General features: G+C 44.7%; 1 protein-coding gene across 1 annotated transcript in view; it reads right to left on the minus strand.

Annotated features, from left to right (window-relative positions):
- LOC144169287 (peroxisomal ATPase PEX1-like) overlaps nt 1-21,515 on the minus strand; it is a 156,216-nt gene extending 134,701 nt beyond the window's left edge. The window contains exons 1-5 of the mRNA XM_077698364.1: nt 21,176-21,515; nt 12,347-12,490; nt 7,056-7,142; nt 4,833-4,950; nt 2,369-3,147 (exon numbers count right to left, since the gene is read on the minus strand). Coding sequence (XP_077554490.1) covers nt 2,369-3,147; nt 4,833-4,950; nt 7,056-7,142; nt 12,347-12,490; nt 21,176-21,274 — 1,227 coding nt within the window. The 5' untranslated portion in view covers nt 21,275-21,515. The remainder of the gene's footprint in view (nt 1-2,368; nt 3,148-4,832; nt 4,951-7,055; nt 7,143-12,346; nt 12,491-21,175) is intronic.
- Nucleotides 21,516-22,265: the final 750 nt, after the last annotated feature.

Consider the following 22,265-nt stretch of genomic DNA (forward strand, 5'->3'; position numbering starts at 1 on the left):
TATGATTCTAATGAGGCAATCTTTCAAATGAACCAAACTTGTGTTTAGTCTGCATGGCCCCTTTAAGGGCTGTTATGCTAAAGATACTTTGCGTACTAAAGAAACAACAACTATTTGGAAAATCTTTGATCGAGTCCTCAACAGTGTGCGGCACGTTGCAACACCAGAAGTGCAAATGTGTCTTTTTTTCTATATCCCGCCTTTTCCCTTTTCTCTCTTCTTTTTCCTTACTTTCTCCCTCTCTCTCTCTCTCACTCTCCCTGCAGGTCCTGAATTCTATTTCCGAATATACCGTCAGTCTACTGTTTTTTTTTTTTTTGCAGGGAGTAGCTGAATAAGATACACTTCTTCTTCTGGAAAATGGTGTTGTTAAATATGTGCAACCAAGACGGGTGCTCAACCACCAAACCAAAACAAAAAAATTGTTTCAGCAATTTGTCTTGATTAAGTGATTAGCAGACTTAAAAATAATTCAGCCCCCATCACACATATCTTAAGACTTCCTTCCAAGGTCTCTTAGGAAAGAAGGCCAGAAATTGCTTCGCTCGCAAAGAAAGAGTGCACAAGAGAAAAAATGGAATGCACCTAGAAAAAAGAAATCAGGGAAGCTCACACTAACGTCCAAACTTGAAAGTAGCGAAGCTGTACACAACCTTCATGACCATCACGACGATTTAAGTACACGATTGCAGCTGATTTGCTTCTTCACCTTTACTCCATCATTGTTGCTTTAAGTGTGAGCTTCCTTCATTTTCTTGTAAGTTACAATTATTAGACCTCACCTTGGAGGGGCGTACACTATCACGTGTGCGATTACGGCGAACAATGTTTTTTTTTTTTTTTGCCAAGCTTGGCCGATTGCCTTAAAGGGGCCATGAAGAGAAAATACAACTTTGTTTAATTTGAAAGAACTAGGAGTCAGTATCTCATTCAGCTCCATTGCAGCCACAAAAGATGTTTTTTTAATGAAAAAAAGCAAGAAGTATTTAAAAAATTTCAAATTTCGCGCCACAGTGACGTGTTATGAGCAAGAATGACGTCATACAGGCCAACAATAAAACATAATTTTCAGTGCGTTAACTGCCCGTTTGCATTCAAGTGATGCAGTCAAATGGAACTAGAGGCCCCATTACAGACGTCCAGTCATGTGCTGTCGCAACAGGTCAGTTAGGCGGCCGCCAATCGCACAAACAAGGTTCCGTGATGTCATGGAAAAGTTGCGGGAAATTGGCCAGGGGGTCCGACTGCTTCACACGTTTTCTTTAATATCTCCGTTATTTGTTCGAAGATTGTGATGATATTGGTATCATTGTTGGGACTAAGCAGTCTTTCTAATAAACCCAACTTGTATTTTGTCTTCATGGCTCCTTTAAGTCGGTACGCTTGGCATGACAAACATGTGCAGGGAATGCTGGGTGGTTGCCGTTAGGCCCGCACATACAAGCGCTCGGAATTTTCTTGTTTTTTTTAACTGCCGGGCGTCGTCGCAGCCTTGGCTAATCTCCCTAAGTAGGTGTACTTAGCTTGACAAACGTGTGCCGCGGAAGCTGAGCGATCGTCACGAGCCATGCACATGAGCGTTCAGTAATTTCTTGTTTTTTTTAACTGCCGGGCGGTCACCGCGAAGAACGCATTCACGTGCGCTCGACATTTTCTTGGTATTTTTAACTGCGGACACCACACATTAACGATTTGCTCAGCAGCTTCTCTGTTAAAACATATAACCTGGAGGTGGCGTTTTAGCACGACACAGTGCAGTTCACCGAGATTAAAGAAGAAAAAAAAAACCGAAAGGACACAGGGACAACACTCCTTTCGTGTATCCAAGGCAAGAGATATGAGCTCTTCCCTTGTTAGTGTGCATGCGTGTGCAGTGTCTCTAGGGCATGTGGTGAATGCAGTAACAAAAATAGTATTAGCCAACCAGAGTGCTTGCTAAGTGACGCCACAACCACTGACCCGTTCCTCGTGTCTATGTGATGCAGTTGATTCTTTCAGCCTCAGTTAATTCGATTCCTATCCCCTCACGTTCAACTCTATAGAGACCTCATTACTATATAAAGGTGCACATTTCAACATCACCTTACTTACCTCCCCATCAATTTACTCGGCAGCAAACTATGTGCCACAAAACAATTGCACAACTATATGTACGCCCATATGCCAAGCTGATGCGGTGAACAAAAAGCCACGCCCCTTACTAGAACTATATTACATTTTTCCCAACAAGAAACCTCTCAAAATTTTTCTACAATGCTGGACACATCGAGAAGCCCAAGCAGCAGCTTCAAAAATAACCAAATAGACAATACACGCGAACAGTGAAGAAATGAAAAAAAAAAAACCTGAGAAAATACCGAATACTCACTTGCCAGCCGAGGGGATGCAGGGCGACCGACAGCACCGGAACGGGCCGTTCATCTTCCGCCAGCGGCTTCACTTCCACCCTGCTTGCGTAGTCGAGGCCCAACTGTCGCCGAAGAGTGTCCGCAACAAGTACAAAGTCGGTGCCGTGCAACGACTGGAACGCATCCCAGTCCACGGGAACCACAAAGACACGCACGAAGCACGTCTCACAGTCAGGCAGGTTCGCCTGCGCCCTATTCTTAATTTTCGCGGCGTTCGACGGACCCTTGGCGTCTGAAGCGACCGCCTTTTCCTGCTTCTCGCGCGGTGAGGCAATCTTCGAAATCGCAGCTGCAAAAGTTTCAGCCGAGTCGTGGTCACCAACGTCCTCGCCACCGAGCAACGTCCTCGACACGAACACCGTGGTGGGGTGCTCGTGTAGGAGCTTGTCGACGCCACCTTCCACCTGCTGCGTGCACGGCAAGTGTTTGCGGGGAATCACCCGAGCGCTGAAGCTGACGGCACTCTTCCACGTGAGAGACACTTCGGCTTGCTGTTCACGCGGCACCGAGGAGGCAGACGACGAATCACTCAACTCCGACGACGCACCCTGGGAAGACGGGCCTGCTCGCCCCCAAATATTTCCAATGTAGGACCAAATTCCCCCCCTGCCGCCCGCTGGGCTCCTAGGTGAATGGCTGCCGTGCGCGCTTGCCCCTTGGGTGAGTGAGTCTGCTGGGAGGATTTCGAGCTTGCAGTTCTGGACGAGCACTAAAAGCCTGCAGTCAGGTGAGACGGACTCTGCAATACAGCGGGCACAAAGTCATGCAATCCCCGTGTATGAGATGAAAATTAGTGACCCATGAGAAAGGATACAAATAGCAGTCACTGCAAGGCAAGTTGGAACCAAATCTCTTCTTTAAACTTCCGACGGGACCATGAAGACAATGCACAACTTTGTTAGAATTGAAAGACTGGCTCCTCGGAATAACACTCACGCCAATTTTAATGCAAATTTTACTCCTATAATCAACAAGGTATGCAATGAGCCAATTTACTGCCCTCAAACTGTGACGGCTTAAACGTTCAACAGGACCATGAAGACAATGCACAACTTCGTTATAATTGAAAGACTGGCTCCTCGGAATAACACTCACGCCAATTTTAATGCAAACTTCACTCCGATAATCAACAAGGTATTCAATGAGCCACTTTCCTCCGTAAGTCTAAAAACATCGTTACAATTGAAAGACTAGCTCCTCGGAACAACACTCACGCCAGTTTTAATGCAAATTTCACTCCGATAATCAACAAGGTATGCAATGAGCCACTTTCCTGCCTTCAAACTGTGACCGTGTAAGTCTAAAAACTTTGTTACAATTGAAAAACTGGCTCCTCGGAACAACACTCACACCATTTTTAATGCAAATTTCACTCAGATAATCAACAAGGTATGCAATGAGCCCCTTTCCTGCCCTCAAACTGTGACGGTGTAAGTCTAACTTGCAAAATTGGCTGATACCAACCAAATCAATCGAACATTAAAATAGCCATGGATGCTTGCAGCTGGTACTCGAAGTGTTTCAAATAAAATGCATAGTTACTGAGTGGTGAGAAGGTGATCAACAAACGGCTACAACACAATAACATGATGGGAAACCAACATGAATTGGAGCAGAACGCTACAGATGGCTGAATGGGCAATGGTGACATAACGCCGTCGCTTGAGTGCCTCTCGCAACCGGGTGCCAACATTTAAAGTTGAAAGAATCATGACAAAATCACACCATCTTCTCAAAAGGCACCAAACGTTTGGTAGCTCAGGTCATCCAATTTCAGTCCCTGTCATGGTTTGAAATCAGAAGAGAGCCTATCGCTAAACTGTTTTATTAAATGAGCTGTTACATCATAAAATGCTCTGTCAGGCTTTACTTGTCTAGATCGGCGATTTTAAATTTCTGTTCCCTCATGGCAGCCCCATATTAGTGAGCTGACTGCCCATTCTCGGCTCTTCCCCCCAAGTAAGTACATCACAGGGCTACAGGGCTAGGGGTAGCATAAAACGACGCCGAACGGAGACCTTTATAGAGAGATTGCACTGGGGTGGTGGCCAACACTATTACAGTTCAGTTGGTTGACAACAGTACCCAAATTGTGCCCTAGTCCTTCTAAAGTTGATTTTAATGTGACGCTCCTGCCCTGATCTTTTTGCTTTCTCTTTTTTCCCAAGAGCAATTTAAACCTTTGCAGACTTCGATAACTGTCCATAAATGTGCCTTTTTTTTTCAATTTGAAGTAACTAACCAAGCAATTGATCAGTCGATACGCCAACAAGTGATCAGATTGGATGGATGTGGCGAAAAGCGTACATTACAAATAGAAGCATACACAACTTCCCTTTCAAAAAAAAAAAAAGATGCATGGAGACAACATCTCTGCTTCGTCCAGTAGTTTAAAACCGGCCAGCACAAAGGCAAGTTACTCACCGACGTAAACCGAAACAGGGGGTGAAGAAGAGGATACCCAGATAGGAAACGTCATGCCCCGCCACACTAGGCGGGTGCTCCGCATGAGTGCAGTTTCAATCGTGTCTCCACTAGCAGCCTGAAAACAATGGGGGCGGACAAATTCAGGGAAAATTCTTTGCTCACGGGAATCGGTTCAAACACTGAATGTGATGACTACGATAAATTCCTCCTCGTATAGAACCTGTGTCGCTCCTATGAGTGAAACATCGCAGTTCCACCGTGGTGTGAATGCCGCACTCACAAGGGCACCAGTGCACTATCTCCCATGGCTGGGCCATCGTACACTTTCACTTTTCTCCCTCCTGCTCTCTTCTTGATTAAATTAAAGACACCATAGAGACAAAATACAAGTTTAGTGCATTAAAAAGATTGCTTTGTCCCAACAACAATGATGTCGATTTTACCGCAATTTTCTAACGAATAATCTACATTAGGTACTGCCGAAAGCAGCGGCAGCTCCCCGGCCACTTGCTGGTGAGGTCTCCATAACATCACAGAATCATCTTGTTTGTGCGACTGGCTGTCGCCAACCTAAGCCAATGCCAAGAAACACATCTGGGCGATTGTAATGGGGCCTCTAGCACCGTTAGATCATGTCACTAGAATGCTAACGTGCAGTCAGCACACTGGTAACCTCCTTGTACGTCACCCTTGTGCATAACACATTTGAAAGTTTTCTTTATTTTTTGCATTTTCTGGGTTACAAAAACGTCTTTCGTGGCTGCAATGGAGCTGAGCAAGCTACCAAACGCTAGTTCCTTCGAAATGAACAAAGCTGTATCTTGCCTTCATGGTCCCTTTAACTCTTTCGTTACGGCGTCATAGGCCATCGGACGCAGAGTTCCGATCATTTCAAACCTCCCGCAAAAACTCAAAACGGCACTTTGCAGACAACTATCGGCAGCTGGCGTATTTATCGGCAACTCCTCTTCCAGTTTCAGCTTCGTTTGTTTACATTTCGAGAGCGAAGGCCACGTTTAGAGCTAAATTTGAACCCAAGCGTTAAAATAACAACGAGAAGATGATCATGAATGCGACCCGTATCGGGTGGATCAGCCGCCCAAAGATCGATTCGATGCCCGATGAAACGATGGCTCATGGTCGACAGCACGTTGCAAACGACGAGCTACTCCAAGCAATTGTACAATATCTACACTTTATTTACACTACGTATTTACAACTCTCAAGGCTCATGATCGCATAAAAGAGGTCGGGCAAGGCCCGCGTCGAGGCTCTCCTCTCCCGTTCTCCTAAAACATTAAATTCCTCAGTTTTACCACCAAAACCTTGCCCACAACCGGGACGTCCCAATTTGAGAGTGAGGATGGTTCATATTGATTAAACCACCCTAGGCCACTGATTGGCCGCAGTGACAAACAAACTTAGGTGAGTGCAAAATAGTCACATGACCCACCTCTCACTCTCATACGGAAACCCGGAGGTATTCCGCAAAACACAAATATAACACAAGTGAAAGCCAACCAACTAAAAGCAAACCTAGCGACAGCCATCGGCACTCGGGCGGCTCGTCTTAAAGTATTTTCCATACTCTGCACGCCTGTAATTATGCTCTGCGTCTCCAAAATTTTTTTGCTTTGTAAACACGTGGAGCGCCTAACAAAGCCTGGTCGCCTATCCATTGACGCATCCCAGCCACCGAGTCGCCAGGGCCAGACGCGGAGCGAATGGAAACTTTGCCCAGTAGCTTTGAGCACTGTAACCGTGATTGACAGAACGCCTGGTGCCCTCTTCCTACCTTTGACTCCTTGACTGATTTTCAGCCCCCGTCCTCTTCGGGCTTTCTCATGGCGGTAATCGCAGTTGTGAAGATGTCAATGGTCTTTCATTGACATGTGTAACAATGCTAAATGTGTCCAGTCGCTCAAGAGAAAATATTTCTTTGTGGAAGCACCCAAAAAAGACTCAAACTTGGCCATTTCCCCATCCATTGGTTAAGCAACAGCGAGGATTTGGCATCTTTGCCAATACTGCATCACCAAACAATGACAAAGGCCCATTTAGCCTTTCTGCAAATCCAGAATCGACGGTTACACTGACAACAATGACGGCGGCAGTTATTTGACTGCAGCCAACATAAAGGCACACGCCTTCTCAAAAACCATTCATGTTGTAAAATTCTGGGCTTAGTGTTGTCTCGGAGTGCGAGCAAATCATGCTTACAAGTTTCGCAAAGTCAGCAGCAGATGATGGTCTTATTTTAACCTCGCTGGCAAAGTGGACACTTTCACGTATCCTCTGTACAAAAACCTGAAAAAAGAAAAACAAAAAGGATTGAAACAAAATAGTACAGCTAAAACCCACTACCCCTAATGTGCATTCGTTTATTGTCAAACATTTGTTCACATGATTTTTTTTAAGCATACACACAACTCTAGCAAATTTTTAATGCCAAGTAAACACGTTCTAATGCATAAATGCTGTCATCAAGCTAGTAATTATATGCATTAACTTGAATAGGCTGCACAGAAGAAGGCTTGATATATTGGAGCATTTGAACTTCACTGTTTTCCTATCCATATTTGTTGCAGCCATGTTGTGTTGTGAGTAACGATAGTTTGCATACAAAACTGGAAAGTATACCACCACTGTTTTAAAACGACACTGAAGTGATTTGTAAACATTGTGGGATTACTTAGTAAGCAAATTGTAGTCTGGAGACTCTAGGACATGTTTCGACCACTCTCGATGTGTTTACACAACTTTATTTTAGCAGAAAAATCAATGCGAAAGTGCTGTCCTCCTCTCTGCACCCTCCTTGCTAATTTCCTATGACGTTTTGCACAACACTCACTCACGATAGCTCGGCTTGACTGTGCTACTGCATGGTTCCCCGACCCTCCGACAGGGTCAGTCGGCCCAGCGTTTAGTCGACCGGTTCGTTCGCTCATTTGAAACTAAGCCACGAAACGACCAGTGCCTGGAAGAATGTGCCTTTAGTTTGTTATTTTGTAGACTGTATCATAGTAAAGTCTTTTATAAAGCCCAAGTAGCTCCACACAAGTGCACATGTGATGCTTCACTGACTGGTATGCTACAAGAAAAATCTAAGGCCAATTAAAGACAGAAGAAGAGTCAGCAAAGTTAATATAGCTAGTGAGGAATTAAGATCAACTTAACATAGCTAGTGAGGAATTAAGATCAACTGAAACTTTTAATGAAAGCGGAAAACCAGGTGCAGGAAGCACTTTGCACTGGGTGAACTATACACAGTGGTTAGCAGCACGATCCCACGTTTGCGATTGCTTTTCTGTCTGAGGAATGCAGTCGCTATTGATGAGACATTTGTGGGGATTTGGTGCACACTTACTGCACGAGCGTTATTTAAGAAATAGTCATCTAAGCTGCTGGAAATGCTAAACAGGGTATATGATATTTAATTTATATTTCCTTCCAGGCAGTGCTGTGCTTATATCCAAGAGGTATGGAGTGTTGGGTACATTACTGTTTTGCAATTCGCAAGTTTGAATCCCCGATAGCCCTTTTGTTTTTGTTTTTTTTGAAGTTGATTTATTTGTTCTGGGGTAATGTTGCCCATGCTGAATTCACCATTTTGCACTGGAACTTTCATGCTCCACGAGCGAGTTCACAGAATTCTTCGCAGACTGACACTTATGCGCTGGCGAGTTTTCGTTGGCCTGGTGTTGACATAAGCACTGATTGCTTGCGGGAATAGTGCCAAATCAACCGACTCTCGGCCCAGTGTACACACACCTCTTACGACACAGGCATGAGCCAGGCAAACTCCAAAGGTGGAACACTGTGCCTCGCATTTGACCGTCTCTGGCGATCCAGGCAAACTCCAAAGGTGGAACACTGCGCCTCGCATTTGACCGTCTCCAGCAATGCGGAGGGCGCTCAGCCATTGCGTACGCCTCGACTAGTGATTATTATGATTTTAAGCCATGCTGGCAGGTTTATCTGACGCATTTTACAGCGGACAGCATGGCAGAAGCACGGTATGCCGATCCCTCAAATATCAAGAATGTCCAGCCTACGATAACATCAAATACCAAGCATATTCTTTCACAGAACCGATGCCGAAACTGGTTTGAATTCCTATCTTGGACATGGTCCAATCACATCGCATCTCGAATGTGCATCACAGCTGTTAGATGTTGCGGCCGCCGCAGATTCCACATGGTAGTATTTCTTCTTTCAGGCTTTATAAATGACTGGATAAACGATAAACATAGTGTTTATTTGAGCCAGTCTATGCAATGCAAACAAGAACAGAAGTCTGAAAAATTCACTTCACTGTCCCTTTAACATTATTTTTTGCACCCTTTGCCCGAAACCATCAATACAAAATATTTTACATCAAGCACAACGCAGGTACAGGCTGTTTTGTACAAGTTACTAGAGCAAGATTTTTCAAGAAAGAGACATTCAATAACTGTTCCCCATTTCCCTGCATTCCTTATAAAACTTAAATCAACAATTTCTGACCAAACGTAAGAGCTGCTAGAACCAAAACATCATGCTGTGAAGGTGCTAGGGATTAAATAATTGAAGATATTGATTTTCGATCTTTTTTTTCCTGCAGTTCAGCCCACCAATAGCAATCCTCTTATAGTCACACAGCTTTTGTTTGTTAAAAGAGCGGTTCATAATAACTGGACCTTAAAGGAGCAACTAAAACAAACTACAAGTTTCGTAAACGTGGAAAACTGGTACATCACTGGTCTTAACTTTAAAACAACGTCAAGCAAACTCTGTGAAACTTGTCAGTCTTGCTGCTTTTTTCCCACTGATTTCAAATATGCCATTATTTTTCCAGCTGGTCAATTAGTTCCCAAGATAATTAGAGATAATTAGTCATTTTTGGTCATACAATAAACAAAACAGAGTTGGTTATAAAACTGTAATCTTTACATTTTCCAATACTATATGAGCCCTGGTGAATGCAATAATCGATGATGCATCACTTAGAACTAATTTTCTTGATGCATCACTTGGAACTAATTTTACAGCTCATTAAACTTTGGTGGCACCAGTGGTAAGGAACCATTTTGAGTTCCCCTTTCAAACACAAGTTTAATGAGCTGTAAAATAAGTTCCATGTGATGCATCAAAAAACCGCTTTGCTTATTGCATTCACCAGGGCTCATATTGTTAAAAAATATAAAGATTACAGTTTTATGACCAACACTGTTTTGTCTATTGTTTGACCAGAAATGGCTAATTATCTCTAATTATCTTGGGAACTAATTGGCCAACTGAAAAAAATAATGGCATATATGAAATCGGTGGGAAAAAAGCAGCAAGACTGACAAGTTTCACAGAGTTTACTTGAAAATTAGAAGAAGTCGTTTTAACACCAGTGCCCCCCTTGAAAATACTGCCTTGTCTTAACAATAATTATACCGGTGTTACCACAAGCTACCAACACATAACTGAGATATCGAAGAAAACATATAAAGCAGTGGTGACTCCACAGCCACTTTCCAGCGATACCTTTATGGCGTTGAAGAATCTTGTTTCTGAGGTTGTTGGCCACTGAGCTAAGCCACCATCAAAAAACCCGAGAGGGCGATTGCAGTGGTGCCTCTAGTTTTATTTGATGGTATCACTCGAATGGTAATGTGCAGTTAACACTCTAACAACAATGTTTATAGTGCCGACCCACAATACGTCACTCCTGTCCACATTACATCCCTCCAGCATACAATTTGAAAGTTCCTTAACGTTTCTTTCACTTTTACCACAAAGCTGTCTACCTCTACCGACCACCGGTTTCATCGCCATAAGGAAAAACAATCTCCACCGACAAAAACGTCAAGGCGGCAAGGCCTAAGACGCCCAGCGCATACATCAGGCTAATCAGGCATACAGCATAGAGCTCAGATAAGGAAACCTCATAACAAGCATCGAAACCGCATTATGGGTGATGTGTTACCCCCACCATGTGTTCGTGGTAAAGATAATGTTAGCAGATTATCTTTGAAGGCTAGGCGGGACTAGTGTCACGAAATAGAGCTGTTCTTGCCCAAGACGACGAGTGCATGCGTTAGGCTAGGCAGGACCCAGCATTTGCCGGCAAAGAAGCCATGTAGTATCAGTAGATAAGGTATAACAGTATCGCCACTGCACGCAAGTCAGCAACGGCGGCCATTTTGGCATTCATCAGTGCTGCAAGATTGCTGCATCTACGGCCTCGCCGTTAAAGGAGTACTAATTTCACAAAATTTCAAAGCTCAGATAACTAGTATGTAAAAAGCTTCCTTTGTATGTGGAGATACCCCCTCAGAAGTTTAAACCATAATTCTTCCGTAGAATGTATTTCAAATCAATTTTAATCTTCGCACGCATGAGAAAGCTCATCCACGCCATTAAGTGAGCTCATGACGTCATATGCGTTTCGACCCAAGCAGCCGACGTCAGGGCTTCCGTGGCGTATCCAGGTGGCCACGGTGCTATTGGCGCGCGTTTTTCTGCCTTGTGCATCACGTCACAGTTTTTGGAACTGACGCCATGTGCGACTCTGGCTGGTCGGGCCTGTCTTGCACGTGTGAGCGCACCCAGACCAGCATCAGCTGTGGCGCGACGAAACGGTGACATCAAATGCGCCTTCCTGTCATGTCATGGCGGCTGCCTCGGCGTTCGCTTTACCGAAACCGAAACTGACAGAAATAAATGGAGCCCTAATTAATTATTTATGCTGTGTTCGACAATCTAATGTCCCATTCTATGATTAGCGGGCTCGTAGGAGCCTATAGCAGGGAAAAAACCTAACACAAATTTTGTGTCGGTATTCCTTTAACTTTGACCAGGATGATTTGTTAAACAGCACTACCAAAGATGCAGCAAAAGGGCATCTTTGGGCACACTTCTGCTGCTGAAATTCTGTTACACGCTTTATCTTGGATTCGCATTCAGAACGATGTCAGTCGCGCGCAGTTGCAGAGCAGGGAGGACAAGCTAAGCCTACCAAAGTTTACCGACTAAAACGCATAAGCAACAAAATGGCGGCACCCCTGCACCATCACAGCGTGAACAAATGTCACGTAAAGCAACTGAACAATAATCACGGCGGCAGCATGGAACAATAGGAGAAAAGAGTTCCGATGCTCTGTACCCTTATCTATAGTACTAGCCAAGCGCAAGTGACAAGCCTGCCGAAGTGACGAGAAACATTTCATACCCTACTCCATCACCATTTGTAGTGGTTTACAACAGCTTCGCTGGAGATCCACTTTCGGAGGGTGGGATAGCGACCAATTTTTTTTTTGTTGTTGTTGTTAGAAATGTATCTAATGGCTGAAATGGAGTTGAGTGAGTTACCTAGGGCTAGTTCTTTCAAAAGAAAACTATGCTGACTTCATGAACCTTTCAACTACACCAAAAGGTAGTGAGTGCATCAGTGATTTTTGCTTCATAGTAAGCGCGAGTTTGGTCAGTGTGAGCTCAACTGTGGAAACGCTTGAACTCGCGCAACCCTCTTGCCTACTCACCTCTTGATCGTGGCGCAAGCCGCAATGAAGTGCGAAGCAATCATTTATTTCCACAGTGTTGTCGTCTGTGGTCCTCCCACTCCAGCAAGCATGAGTCACTGTATCTCCCTGGGGTGAGCTTATCTCATAGACGACTACCTCCTCCTGAAAAACATAAAACAACATGCGCTTTAGTGCTCACACAAATTTCCCATTGCACTACTGCATAGCACTTGCCGACGCTCTTCTGGGCACGGGCAAGCTCAGTGCAACCCCACCCGCCTGCGCTAAATACATGTTAAGGAATACAGTTTGCGGACACCGATTTTCGAATTTCTGTACGTGGACAATGGTGTCAACGATTGCAATCCTTCATTACTCTAGCCACTCCAATTGTACATAAACAGCACCAATATTATCCTTGCTTGCTTCCCTTAATCGTACTCATTGCACCGACTGGTTTGCTTGAGAGAGAGAGAGAAAGAAAAAACAAGAAAATTGGGCCCGTATACGTTCCCTTTGTCACAAATGTCGTCGAAAGATGATAGTCTTGTGCCACCACTGCCGCATAGATGCCCCTCTTCCCTCCCCGCCCACCTCTCACGTTTTTTCCCTCCTCTTTCCATCCTCCCACAATAAACACGGCAGAGGTTCGCTCCTGCCCATTCAATTTTGCTGCACTTCCCTGATTGAGTACCATCTACAGGAACCCTTCATTATTGTGGGACTTATTAGAGTAACCCCCCCCCCCCCAGGCACAAGTCACGGGAGCTGGTGCTTTTTGTATTTTTGGTTGCATTTTCTATTTGCTATCGCGAAAATCAAGCATCCATGTATGCTTAATTTATACAACACTGAAAATACCCCTTACGTATTGATGTTAGCCTCAAATATGCCTAATGCTTTTTTTTTCCTTGAACATTGTTGACAAGCACAATGTGTGTTTCCATATTTAGTGGCTTGGAAATGTTTTGCCCATATATTTATTTATTCTGCCTTACAGGCCCATTGAAGAGCATTTGACTTTTGGCAGGAAGGCTGAATCAAGGGACACGCGGACAGATAGGCAGGCAGGCAGGCAGGCAGACCAAATTTTCGGGTTTAGGTAACCCAAGAAAGACTATCATCCTTAAAATTTTTGTTCGGAACAAGGCAGGCTCTAAGCCTGTTCCAAGAAGCAGGCTAAAGGGTGGGGTAAGATGAAGTGCACTCTAGAATTGAGAAGGTCTTGGTCTTGTTGTGAGTCTTCTGGGAGGAACGAGCCTTGTGGGTATAATGACAGGATGAGAGTTGCAGACCCGTTGTTCTAAACTTCTCAGGCAAGAACACTTGAGAGTCCGAACAGCACAATTAGGTGAACCGTGGGGGTGTCCACAGAGGGAGTATTTAGGGGCATCACAGTGTTTCCGTGTATCTTTGTAAATGAGATATTGTTATACAATCGAGTTGTTGTTAAAAGGAAGGTGCTTTTGAAAATATTGGGATAAGATCGAGGCAGAATTTCACAACATTCTGAAAATGTAGTCGTACGTGACATCAACTTAGTGAAAACAGCAGGAAATTTCAAAGTTCATCGTTGTTTATGAAATGTTTTAGTACAAGACGGCATTCTTTGCTGCAGTAGAGGGGTAAGGCAAGTTACCCAAGACCAATTAGTTTAGGTAAGAGAGGGAAAAAAAGCTGTACTTTCACTTCACTATCCCGGTAAAGATGCCGATAAAAAAAAAGCCAAGGCAGAACAACAAGTACATCAAGTTTAATACAAAGTTACATTAAATGCACTTTGCACTTCACTTAATTAAACGCACTTCCAAGAAGAGGTCACCTACATGAACGTATTTTTACATTAATGTAAAAATATGTTTTTTTTTATTTCAGGTGGGGCGGCAGCCAGCAAACAAACAGCAACCATTTTTAACACACCCATGTGTTTTTGTAGCGATGATTACACAGCTGCTGAAAACTTCACCAAAAACAAAATATGTAATGGGAAATGGGTCAGCCAAACAAGTCCAACGAAGTAGCTCATAGCGGGAAGCTGTTACTAGTGGGTTTCTGTGCAACCTGTCGGCAACAATGGAGAGCTCATTCAGTACGTTGATGCTGCTGCTACTACCAGACAAGGCACGAAAACGTTAATCTGCTCAGCGCTTCACAGCCATGTAGTGCTTACTTTGAACGCGACAATTAATTCGACGAATGATTACGGTGTTTTACGTGTCGAAGCTACCCCCAGGCTCTGAACAGTTGAGTGAAAACAATAGTAGACAAGGACTGAAAAAAGGACACGACCCAAAGGCGCCTTCGTGTCATGTCCCTTTTTCAGTCCCTGTCTATTCTTTGCACTCAACTGTCCAAAACCATGGAATACCAACTGGGGCGATTGCTCACGTTGCTAAATCATACCCCCAGGCACGCCGTAGTGAAAGGCTCAGGAGTAAATTTGACCACCTGGGGATCTTTCACATGCACTGACATCTTGACACATGGGCATTTTCACTTTTCGCCTCCATCAGAAAAGCAGCCACCGCGACCGGGATTGAACCTACATTAGACTCAGCAGTACAATGCCTTGGTCACTGAGACACCGGGGCAAGTTCAACTCGATGAGGTGATGATGCATGTCACGTAGACGCTCCACATCAGAGTCAGAACGAAAAGTCCTCAAATTGTTATTTTTGGTGGGAGAGTGATGAGTGGTGGCTTTTAGAGTCTTTGATACAAAATGTCGCCTAGGCAGAGCGATTGCTGGCAGTTTTATGTAAGGCTAATACCCTTGTCACACGGCAAATTTAATGTCATTCCCGTCGAAAGTCATTCGTTCGACTGAATGCCTGCCATTTTCTTGACACGCTCCTACACGGCCAAAATTAATGCCATTTGCAAATGATGGCACTTGCGATGGCTAAAAACTTCTGTTGAGAAAATATTTTAGTAAGCGCTTCAATATTTGCGACTCTTGTGTTGAGATTGGAATTGCAGATGGGGCTTGGGGTGCGGACTGACCCTGGTGACCATTGCCGATAACGCAATCCCTCACCAGAGCAGGATTGGCCACCCTGGTGTAGTAACGGCCACAACCTCCCGTGAATACGCCAATTAACCCACGGCCCTCAGTCTCCAGTGGCTGCGAAGCAACTGACCACGGCGGCGGTCAGACCTGTGACGCAGCAGAGGGTGCTAAGAATACCTGGACCCGGACAGGCCGCCATTGGAATTTGAACCTGGCAACGTTTAACACGAGAACCTTATCTAGTGAAGTGAGTCTAGAGGTGTTGTTCGAGGAATTAAAGGGCATCAAATGGGATGTCATAGGGCTTAGTGAGGTTAGGAGAACAGGTGAAGCCTTTACGGTGCTGAAAAATGGACACGTCCTATGTTACCGTGGTCTAGAGGACAGAAGAGAACTGGGAGTGGGATTTCTAGTCAATAAAAGCATAGCTGGCAACATAGAAGAATACTATAGCATTAACGAAAGGGCAGCAGGTCTTGTAATTAGGCTCAATAAGAGGTACAAGCTCAAGGTGGTACTATGCCCCCACATCCAGCCACGACAACCAGGTAATGGAACGCTTCTATGAAGATGTGGAATCGGCAATGGCTAAAGTAAAAACACAGTATACCGTAGTTATGGGGGACTTCAATGCTAAAGTAGGCAAGAATCAGGCTGGAGACAAGGCAGTTGGGAACTATGGTCTGGGCTGCAGAAATAGCAGGGGGGACCTACTAGTTGAGTTGCAGAACGGAATAACCTACGCATAATGAATACCTTCTTCTGTAAACGGGAGAGCCGGAAGAGGATGCGGAGGAGCCCGAATGGGGACCATAAAAATGAAATATACTTCGTATTATGCGTTAACCCTGGCATCGTGAAGGATGTGGAAGTGCTCGGAAGGGTAAGGTGTAGTGACCATCGTAAGCTAGATTTGAGGAGGTACCGTAACAGGCTAGTACGAAAGAAGCCGATTAATAAGCTAACAGTAAGGCGTAAAGTAGAAGAATTCAGGATCGCGCTGCAGAACTGATATTCAGCTCTTACCTAGGGAGCCGAACTTACGACACAGGAAGCCAGCAACAACCTTACACGCATTATCACGGAGTGTGCAGCAGTAGTCGGGGGCACGATGGCTAGACAGTATACTGGTAAACTTTCACAGGAGACGAAAGATCTAATTAGGAAACGGCAAACCATGACAATCTCTACCGCAGCTGACAGAATAGAACTAGCGGAGCTTTCGAAATTAATCAATAAGCGTAAGACAGCTGACATACGGAAGTATAATATGGAGAGGATCGAATACGCTGTAAAGAACGGAGGTAGCCTGAAAAGCAGTGAAGAGGCGTCTTGGCGCGGGGAAAAATCAGATGTATGCACTTAAAGATAAGCAAGGCAATGTCATCACAAATAGGGATATTATAGTCACAGTGGCCGAGGAGTTCTATAGGGATCTGTACAGTAGCCGGGACATCCAGGATAATGCCGAACGAGAAAGTAGTTCAGAGGAGATAGACATCTCACCAGTAACGACTGAAGAAGTAAGGAAGGCTTTCAAAGAAATGAAAGGGGGCAAAGCACCTGGTGAGGATCAGATAACAGCAGACCTCTTGAAGGATGGCGGAGAAATTGTACTTGAAAAACTGGCAAACCTGTACAGGCAATGCCTAATGACCGCGAGTGTACCGGAATCTTGGAAGAACGTGAACATCATCCTAATCCATAAGAAAGGTGACATGAAGGACTTGAAAAATTGCAAGCCGAGCAGCTTACTGTCAGTCGTCTACAAGGTACTTACCAAGGTAATCGCTAACAAAATTTCTGCAACCTTAGATTTCAGTCAACCTAAAGAACAAGTAGGGTTCCGTAAAGGTTATTCAACAATGCACCATATTCACACAATCAATCAGGTGATAGAGAAGTGCGCTGAGTATTCTGAACCCCTCTATATAGCCTTCATAGATTATGAGAAAGCATTTGACTCGGTTGAAACCCTAGCAGTCATTCAGGCATTATGGAACCCGGGGGTAGATGAGCATTATGTAAGAATACTAGAGAATATCTACAATGGGTCCACAGCTACCATCATCCTCCATAAGGAGAGCAGTAAAATACCTATAAGGAAGGGCGTCGGACAAGGAGACACAATCTCTCCAATGTTATCCACAGCATGTTTACAAGAAGTATTCAGAACGTTGGATTGGGAACAGGTGGGAGTAAGGGTTAATGGAGAATACCTCAGTAACCTCAGATTTGCTGATGACATTGCCATGCTAAGTAACTCGGGGGACGAATTGCAAAGCATGCTTTCCGCACTAGACTAACGGAGCAGAACTGTGGGCCTGAAAATTAATATGCAGAAAACTAAAGTAATGATCAATAACCTCGGGACAGCACAGCAGTTTGGGATAGGGGGCGAGGTAGTGGAAGTGGTAAAAGAATATATCTACTTAGGCCAAGTTGTGACCCCGGATCCCAACCATAAGGCAGAGATAATTCGAAGGATAAGAATGGGGTGGAGTGCATTCGGCAGGCATTCTCAGATAATGAATGGCAGCCTACCATTGTCCCTTAAGAAGAAAGTTTATGACAGCTGCATCTTACCGGTGCTCACCTACGGGGCAGAAACTTGGAGGCTCACTAAGAGGGTACAACTTAAATTGAGGACGACTCAGTGCGTAATGGAATGGAAGATGATAGGTGTAACATTAAGGGACAAGAAGAGAGTGGAGTGGGTCAGAGAACAAACGCGTGTTAAGACATATTAGTAGAAATTAAGAAGAAGAAATGGACGTGGGCAGGGCATGTTATGTGAAGGCAAGATAACTGTTGGTCATTAAGGGTAACAGAATGGATCCCTAGAGAAGGCAAGCGTAGCAGGGGGCGGCAGAAAGTTAGATGGGCAGATGAGATCAAGAAGTTTGCAGGGATAAATTGGTCGCAGTTAGCACAGGACCAGGGTAATTGGAGAATAATGGGAGAGGCCTTTGCCCTGCAGTGGGCGTAGATAGGCTGGTGATGATGATGATGTCGAGATAATACATTCGCTGGCAGAATGCAGTCAAACGGGTTTCGCAAACTTATTTGGTCCGTAATGTCATTTTGATGTTGTCATTACATTTTCTCGTGTGTCAGCAAACAAATGTCATTTTGAACGAATGACATTCGATGGGAATGACAATAAATTTGCCGTCTGGCAGGGGTATAAGTCCACCTTAGCTAAAGTCCACTTTAGTTAACAACATCTACTGCGACTGCAGTAAAAGCCCGTTAATTTAAACCGCAGGGGAGCGCCATCTCAATTCGAATTAATGAAAGTTCAAACTGCTGATGAAAGTTAAGAATGACAACAGTACCCTGCAATTACGAAGCAGAAGGGCAAATCAACACATTGATACTTAAAAATGCCCGTGATTGTCGGCTGCATTTTATCCCTAAGTGCTACACTCAACACCTTTTGCTCTAACAAACGAATGCAGTCAGCAGCTTCATCTTCGCCTTCTTAAAAACTAAAGAAGAGATGGGTGGCATTCCATTGGCTGTGATTTCTGAATGGACGGCCGCACTTCGCTTCACCCTCGTCCTCCTTGCCGTCATTAGCAGCAACAGGCTTTGTGCTTCTGACCTGACATATGATGCCCTCGCCTGAGAGCGCACAACACACACCAGCGTACTAGCTTTCTCACCGATGCAGTCTGCAAAGCACATCTCTTCCCAAGCGTCCCCCGTATGGGATTTACATTAGTTTTACCCTATTTTGTCTTCTCCGTTCTAAGCAGCCTCCTGTGTAGGCACAGGGTGCATTTCTCCGGTCATGTGCCAGGTGCTTATAGGAGCCATGAAGACAAAATACAAGTTGGGCTTATTAGAGAGACTGCTTAGTCCCGAGAACAATGATACCAATATCATCACAATCTTCAAACAAATAACGGAGATATTAAAGAAAACGTGTGAAGCAGTCGCGACCCCCTAGCCAATTTCCCGCAACTTTTCTATGACACCACGGAACCTTGTTTGTGCGATTGGCGACCGCCTAACCCACCTGTCACGACGACACGTGACTGAACGTCTGTAATGGGGCCTCTAGTTCCATTTGAACGCATCACTTGAATGCTAACGTGCAGTTATTATGTTTTATTGTTGGCCCGTATGACGTCATTCTTGCTCATAACATGTCACTGTGGCACAAAATTTGAAAGTTTTTAAATATTTCTGGATTTTTTTTCGTTAAAAAAACATCTTTTGTGGCTGTAATTGAGCTGAGTGAGATACTGAATCCTAGTTCTTTCAAATTAAACGAAGTTGTATTTTCTCTTCATGGCTCCTTTAAGCGCCGCCGCGGTGGTGAGTAGTTAGAATTATTCATGTCGGAACCTGCTCGATTCAAACTTAAAGGCTTCTTTAAACATCGACTTCTATGGAGAATTGGCCGGACCAAACTGTACAGTTAGAATCATCCATAAATTCAGATTACAGAAGTTTGAATTAACACGCCTTCCCTGTACTACGACTTAATAAGCAGGGCTTTTGTGCAAATGGTGCATAATTATTTGCACTTAGAAACTGCAAGATGTAACTCTGACTGCAAACGCAATAAGCTGCAGATTTCACAATTTTATTTACGAAACAATGTAGTAAGCCGTACAATTCGCGAAAGTTTGTGTGTTCTACGATTTAAGTGGAAGATAGATTGTTTGATTGATTGTAGGGTTTAACGCGCCGATGCTTCACAGGCGATGCGGCACACTGTAGTGGAGGACTCCGGATTAATTTTGACCCCCTGGAGATATTTGAAGTGCTTAGAAATGTCGTTCGTGCACACGGGCGTTTTTTGCTTTTCGCCTCCATCAGAAAAGCGGCCCCCGCGGCCGGGAATCAAACCCGCATCCTCATGCTCAGCAGAACAACGCCTCGGCCACTGAGCCACCACGGCGGGTTTTAAGTGAAAGATAAATGGCTGAAAAGCAACGGAAGACGGCTATGAGAAGCAAGCTCGTTCATTTGCGTGTTTCCGTGCACCCGGACATTCAATGTGCGCGTGCACATAACACACGCTACCCTGCTTACAAGAGTAGCTGACGTTGAGAACGCGTTTTTCTGCTGGCGTCTCGTAGGCGTTGTGAAATCTCCCCACCACCCCTCCCGGAGACTGGTGATTCGGTGCAGTGCGCTTCGCAGCTATTGCGTTCGCGAGACCGGCTGCCATCGTCGCAACCGTCCGCCTCGCGGTCTTCGGGAAGCGATATGCATTGATATGCGTGCCGTACTCGTCAGGCGTCGTGAAATTGCCGTACTCACTCGCCAACGCGCCCTGACAGCCGGCGGCCGTCTCGGGGTGGGTGGGGGATTACACAACACCTACGAGGCGCCTGCCCCTTTTTCATGGGTGCGTCTGCATAGCGAATCGAGCGCGCATGCACCGACTCATTATGTTGCGACAAAAGCCTGAAATCAAGCAGCAGAAGAGGTCGACTGTTATAGAAATGCTCAATTCAGTGTTCTTGTTTTTGACACCAGATTGAAGAGTAACGAATGAAGTTTACATCACTCATCCCTAGTAGCAGAAGCGTATGCAGTCCACGAGTTACCAGCTTGAGTAGCAGACGATTTTTTTCAACTGGCCGGCAAAGCGAGCAAGTTTCTGTAGACCCACTTTCAGCGCACACGCGAACGTCAGCACGAACATTAATTTTATCAATTCCTATTTGTAATGTTGAACACGAAACACATATTGGACATTTTTTTGTTGCTAGTTAGACAGGGTGTGTTCATATCCCATCAGAAAAATTTCGCACTTATTCAATACACAAAGAAACGGGACAGTAAAAGTAGCAGTTTTTAACACCGACACTTACGTTCGACGACGTTGCCAACCTCGGCCATTCTCGGGGGATACTAATAAAACACGTTTGACAACGGGAGAACTTCAACTTGGCCACATGAAAAGCGTCCATGTTTACCAAGTTTTCTTTCCTTCGGTGAACTGCTTCACAATGACGAAGTAACCGATATTTTATGGTACTGCGACAGACCTTGGTTTAAAATTTGCTACAACTTCACTGCGAACAACACTTCACGGCTATGTCTTTTTTCCGGGCAAGAAACTTCACGCCCACAACCAACATTAGTTCGAACAAAATCACATGCGTCAGTTGTCAACAAAGGCTGTGTATACACGTATGCATGTATACACGCAGCGTTCTTCGTACGAAGGCGTACGTATCAGGATGACTGCTAGCGCCACTGACTCTGACAAGCGGTCACGGTGTAGGAAGGCAAGCGGTGCTTTGCGTTGGGCCTAAAGTCCCTTGATCGGCGTTGGGCCCATTTTTCTTGCCCTCTATGAACGTCCAGGATGGTACAATCAGCATAAACATCTAAATTTTGAACTTCGAATTACGCAGAAATGGTTTTAAAAAAGATTTTAATTTTTTCTCTTTTTTCCTTGGACGTCGTGTCTGCTTCGGCCGCCGAAAATTCGTCTGCTATTAGTCTCCTGCCACGCGCGTGGCACGAGCTGCGCCCCCCACATCTAAATTTTGAACTTCGAATTACGCAGAAATGGTTTTAAAAAAGATTTTAATTTTTTCTCTTTTTTCCTTCGACGTCGTGTCTGCTTCGGCCGCCGAGAATTCGTCTGCTAGGGAGAAAAGGTCGGTTTGTTTCTGCATGTGCAGAACAGTTTCGAGCACTTACACGGCAGTACAAAACCAGAGTTACTCTGGTACAAAACTGCTCCAGCAATAAAAATTCTATGGGCAAAAAAAAAAAAAATACGGAGCTCCTCTGGAACAGTTCTGTGCAGTCCACAATGGCAAAAAATCATGCACCCCCCGATCCGTCTAACGACGACGATGGTTGAACGCGAAGCTTTCTTTTGAGGGATTCCTTGGTTGTCGTCTGAGTTGGGACTTTGACTCGCAGACGGTTTGGACCAACGTTGGA

Source organism: Haemaphysalis longicornis, unplaced genomic scaffold (genome assembly GCF_048455015.1).
Source record: "Haemaphysalis longicornis isolate Haplotype H1 unplaced genomic scaffold, Haemaphysalis longicornis Haplotype H1 scaffold_2, whole genome shotgun sequence".
Taxonomy (NCBI): domain Eukaryota; kingdom Metazoa; phylum Arthropoda; class Arachnida; order Ixodida; family Ixodidae; genus Haemaphysalis; species Haemaphysalis longicornis.